This window comes from Temnothorax americanus, unplaced genomic scaffold, assembly GCF_048541705.1.
Source record: "Temnothorax americanus isolate GAGA-0224 unplaced genomic scaffold, ASM4854170v1 Scaffold113, whole genome shotgun sequence".
NCBI lineage: Eukaryota > Metazoa > Arthropoda > Insecta > Hymenoptera > Formicidae > Temnothorax > Temnothorax americanus.
Genome location: NW_027509246.1, coordinates 294,632 through 298,123, shown reverse-complemented (window position 1 = coordinate 298,123; position 3,492 = coordinate 294,632). Strand labels below are relative to the sequence as shown.

The 3,492-nt window shown below is 40.5% G+C and overlaps 1 protein-coding gene across 1 annotated transcript; it reads left to right on the top strand.

Moving 5' to 3' along the window:
- Positions 1–1,436: 1,436 nt before the first annotated feature.
- Positions 1,437–2,999, top strand: LOC143908735 (ATP-dependent DNA helicase Pif1-like). The gene has a single exon (XM_077426496.1). It carries the CDS (start codon positions 1,437–1,439, stop codon positions 2,997–2,999), a length of 1,563 nt encoding a protein of 520 aa, XP_077282622.1.
- The last annotated feature ends 493 nt before the right edge of the window (positions 3,000–3,492 follow it).

The window sequence follows — 3,492 nt, the reverse complement described above, 5'->3', positions numbered from 1 at the left end:
AGGGACGTGGGAAGGAAAAGGGGGTGGGGACGTTTCGTGGGAAAAAAATGGGGGTTTTTGGGGTCCTTTTCACGGGGGGCCTCGCTACGGGGATGGGGACAAAAAGGAAGAATCGTTCGCTACCACGGCCTCCGATTTGTTTTTTATTTTTACCGGAAAAAAGTGGGGATATAACAGATTTTTTTCCTGGGAAAAAACTACGTCGACACGACATTATAGAAAGGGGGATTATTTAAAGGTGAAGAAAAAAGATGGCTCTATTGAATAAAAAAGGGTCGTTGGAAAAAAAATGTTTTTCATATGTACTTTTGGGGGGGGGAAAAACAGGTTGCCTCACTAACATATTGTTGGCAGAAAAACGACTTCTTGTTTGATCGCAAGCCCCGGGAAAAACCTAATCCTTTAAAAAACTCTCTTCTAAAAAATTTTTTTAAACCAAATGTTTTTGGGGCCAGGGGGGGTAAACCCCAATTCGCTTTCATAAAAGTGGTAGCAGTAAAAAAAAGGATCCGCGAAATTTCAAAATGACACTCGAAAAGGAGGCGATGGATCCCCAGTAGGGAGGGTTTAGCTAATGGTGGATACCGTAGAAATCAAGGAAAGAAGGACAACGTTTGGGTTTTGGGCTACAACCCTGTATTTACGTATTTTTTGCCCAAAATTTTGGGGGAATTAGAAATTTTTAAAAAATTTTAAAAATTAAAATACGTGAACAAGGGGGAATGACCCGGCGGGTTTTTTTTTTTGGGAGGAGAAGGATTTTGGTGAAAGCGAGAGGGGCGGGGGGAAAACAGTCTAAAAGGGGGGGTTTTGGGGAACTTGGCTTCCCAAAATGAAGGTACCCCCCTTTTTCCATTAAATTTTTTCACCTTGAAAATTCAGCGGTGTTTTTTCAACTCTACAAATTAATTTTAAAGGGTGAAAACCCCCAGACAAAAACTATTTGGGTTTTTTTTTAAAAATTTTCAAAAAAAGGAAATTTTTAAAAAAAACTCCGTACTTGAGGTTCTTTATACTATGTGTGGAAAAATAATAAGTTAAAAAAAAAGAAAAGGGGGGGGAAAAAGGGAGGTTGGTCAGGAAAAAGAAGGCCCCGCGGGAAAAGGTTTTTCCACCATCCAAAAACAAGGGGTTTTTTTCGCGTTTTTTGTCATGAGTTGAAGGGGCCCAAGTCTTTTTGATCGGGACGGAATGGTTCCTCGGTTCCCCATTCCGTTACATGCAAGGCATTTGGTTTTTGGAAGATGCAAAAAGGGAAAAATACCTTGGAGGGGAATTGCTTTTTTTATTACTTTTTAAAAAAAAAGGGGGCTTTTACAGTGTTGGTTGGATTTGCCAACTTGTGAACCTCTGAGTTTTTGGGAAAAGTACAAGACAGCTTCTCAGAGGATATTATGCGACAGGTAGAGAGAGAGTTGAAAGGTAGTGCGCAGAACATGATAGATGAGGTGTACAACAGATGCCTGGTAATGATTGAGGACGCAGTGATGTCTTTGGGAGGACAGGAGTTGGAACAGTATGGCCTGCCTCAGCCAAAAAGGTTTGGAGAGGTATTGGGGAACAGAGACTATTTGAGGGAGACAAACTACGATGTAAATGCCTTGGAAGAAGTGGTATTGAATAACGAGGGTTTATTAACAGATGAGCAACTCGCTGTCTATCGGCAGGTTCTTAGTAGCGTAGAGTCAGGAGATGGTCAGGTATTTTTCTTAGATGCTCCAGGTGGTACTGGGAAAACCTTCCTCATCAACTTACTTCTGGCGAGGGTAAGGAGAGAACGTGGAATTGCCTTGGCTGTTGCATCGTCAGGTATCGCTGCTACTTTGTTGGAGGGAGGGAGGACCGCTCACGCTGCTTTTAAGCTTCCTCTGAATTTAATTCAAACAGAAATACCTCTGTGCAATATTTCAAAACAAAGTAACATGGCTAAAGTACTACGGGATTGTAAGCTCATTGTTTGGGATGAAAGTACCATGGCACATAAGGGGGGTTTTGAGGCATTGAGCACAACCCTCAAAGATATTAGGGGTAACGATGGAGTAATGGGGGGAGTGACCGTGCTGCTTGCTGGAGATTTCAGACAGACTTTGCCAGTAGTGCCAAGGGGAACTCGAGCAGACGAAGTTAAGGCGTGTGTAAAGAAATCACATTTGTGGTCCCTTATCAGGAAAATCTCTATCAGGAAAAACATGAGGGTACACTTGAAAGGTGATGTTTTTGCAGGGCAATTTTCAAAACTACTATTAAAAATTGGAGATGGAGAGTATCCTGAGATGGAAGGAAAAGTGATTATTCCTGCAAATCTAGGTTTAGTAGTAAAAAGCCTAGAGAGTCTTATTAATAAGATATACCCTGATATTGCGGATATCAAAGAAAAATCTATGGATTGGCTGTGCGAGCGTGCCATTCTGACCCCTAGGAATGATAAAGCTGGTGTCATTAATAACATTCTTCTTAAATCATTCGAGGAAGGAGAAATCAATTACAGATCTGTGGACTCGGTGGTAGATACGGATGACGCGGTCAACTACCCAGTAGAGTTTCTTAACACAATGAACCCTCCTGGCTTACCAGCCCATAAGCTTTTTCTTAAAGTGGGGGCACCAGTGATGTTGTTGAGAAATTTGAATCCGCCAAAACTTTGCAATGGCACAAGGCTTCAAGTGAAGGCTCTACATAGAAATGTTATCGAGGCCACAATATTCACCGGATGTGCACGGGGAGAGACGGTATTTATACCACGCATACCACTAATATCGTCAGAGTATCTTTTTGAGTTTAAGAGGTTGCAGTTTCCTATCAAAGTTTGTTTTGCGATGACTATCAACAAGTCCCAGGGACAGTCGTTAAAAGTAGCAGGAATTGATTTAAGTGAAGACTGTTTCTCACATGGGCAGTTCTATGTGGCATGTTCGAGAGTGAGCTCACCAAACAGTCTTGTGATACTAGCGCCTGAGGGGAGAACCACTAATGTGGTATACAAAGAAGTTCTAAAATAGAAAAAAAAGGTTGTAGATATTTTTGGAGCATTTTTAAAAAAAAATTATGATAAAAAATATAATGTTCGCATGAGAGAGAAAAACATGTATGTGAAAGACATCATGCCTGTTTGAGAAAACAAATAAGGAGAAAAACATGTGTGAAAGAGGTTTATATAATTTTGCTAATTTTTATGGAAAAAATGACCTAATTTTAAAAAAGGTGAGAGAGTAAAAGACACCATGTCTGTAAGAAACACCATATCTGTAAGAGACACCATGTCTGTAAGAGATACCATGTCTGTGAGAGACATGTATTTAAAGTAATTAAATACGGGAAGAAAGCACGGATTTCTTTACAGTGGAATAGGCCTACTGGGGAAACCACTAAAAAAAAACGCATTTATAATAGTACCTCAAGGGTGATGCGGAAATCTATTGGCGTTAAATGTAAATATACGCTATCATCTATTTGCGTGTCTCATTAAATATGTCTTTCAGGGCGTGTCCTCCG

Excerpts from the sequence above, each read along its gene's own strand:
- LOC143908735 (XM_077426496.1), top strand. The coding sequence starts at position 1,437 with ATGATAGATGAGGTGTACAACAGATGCCTGGTAATGATTGAGGACGCA.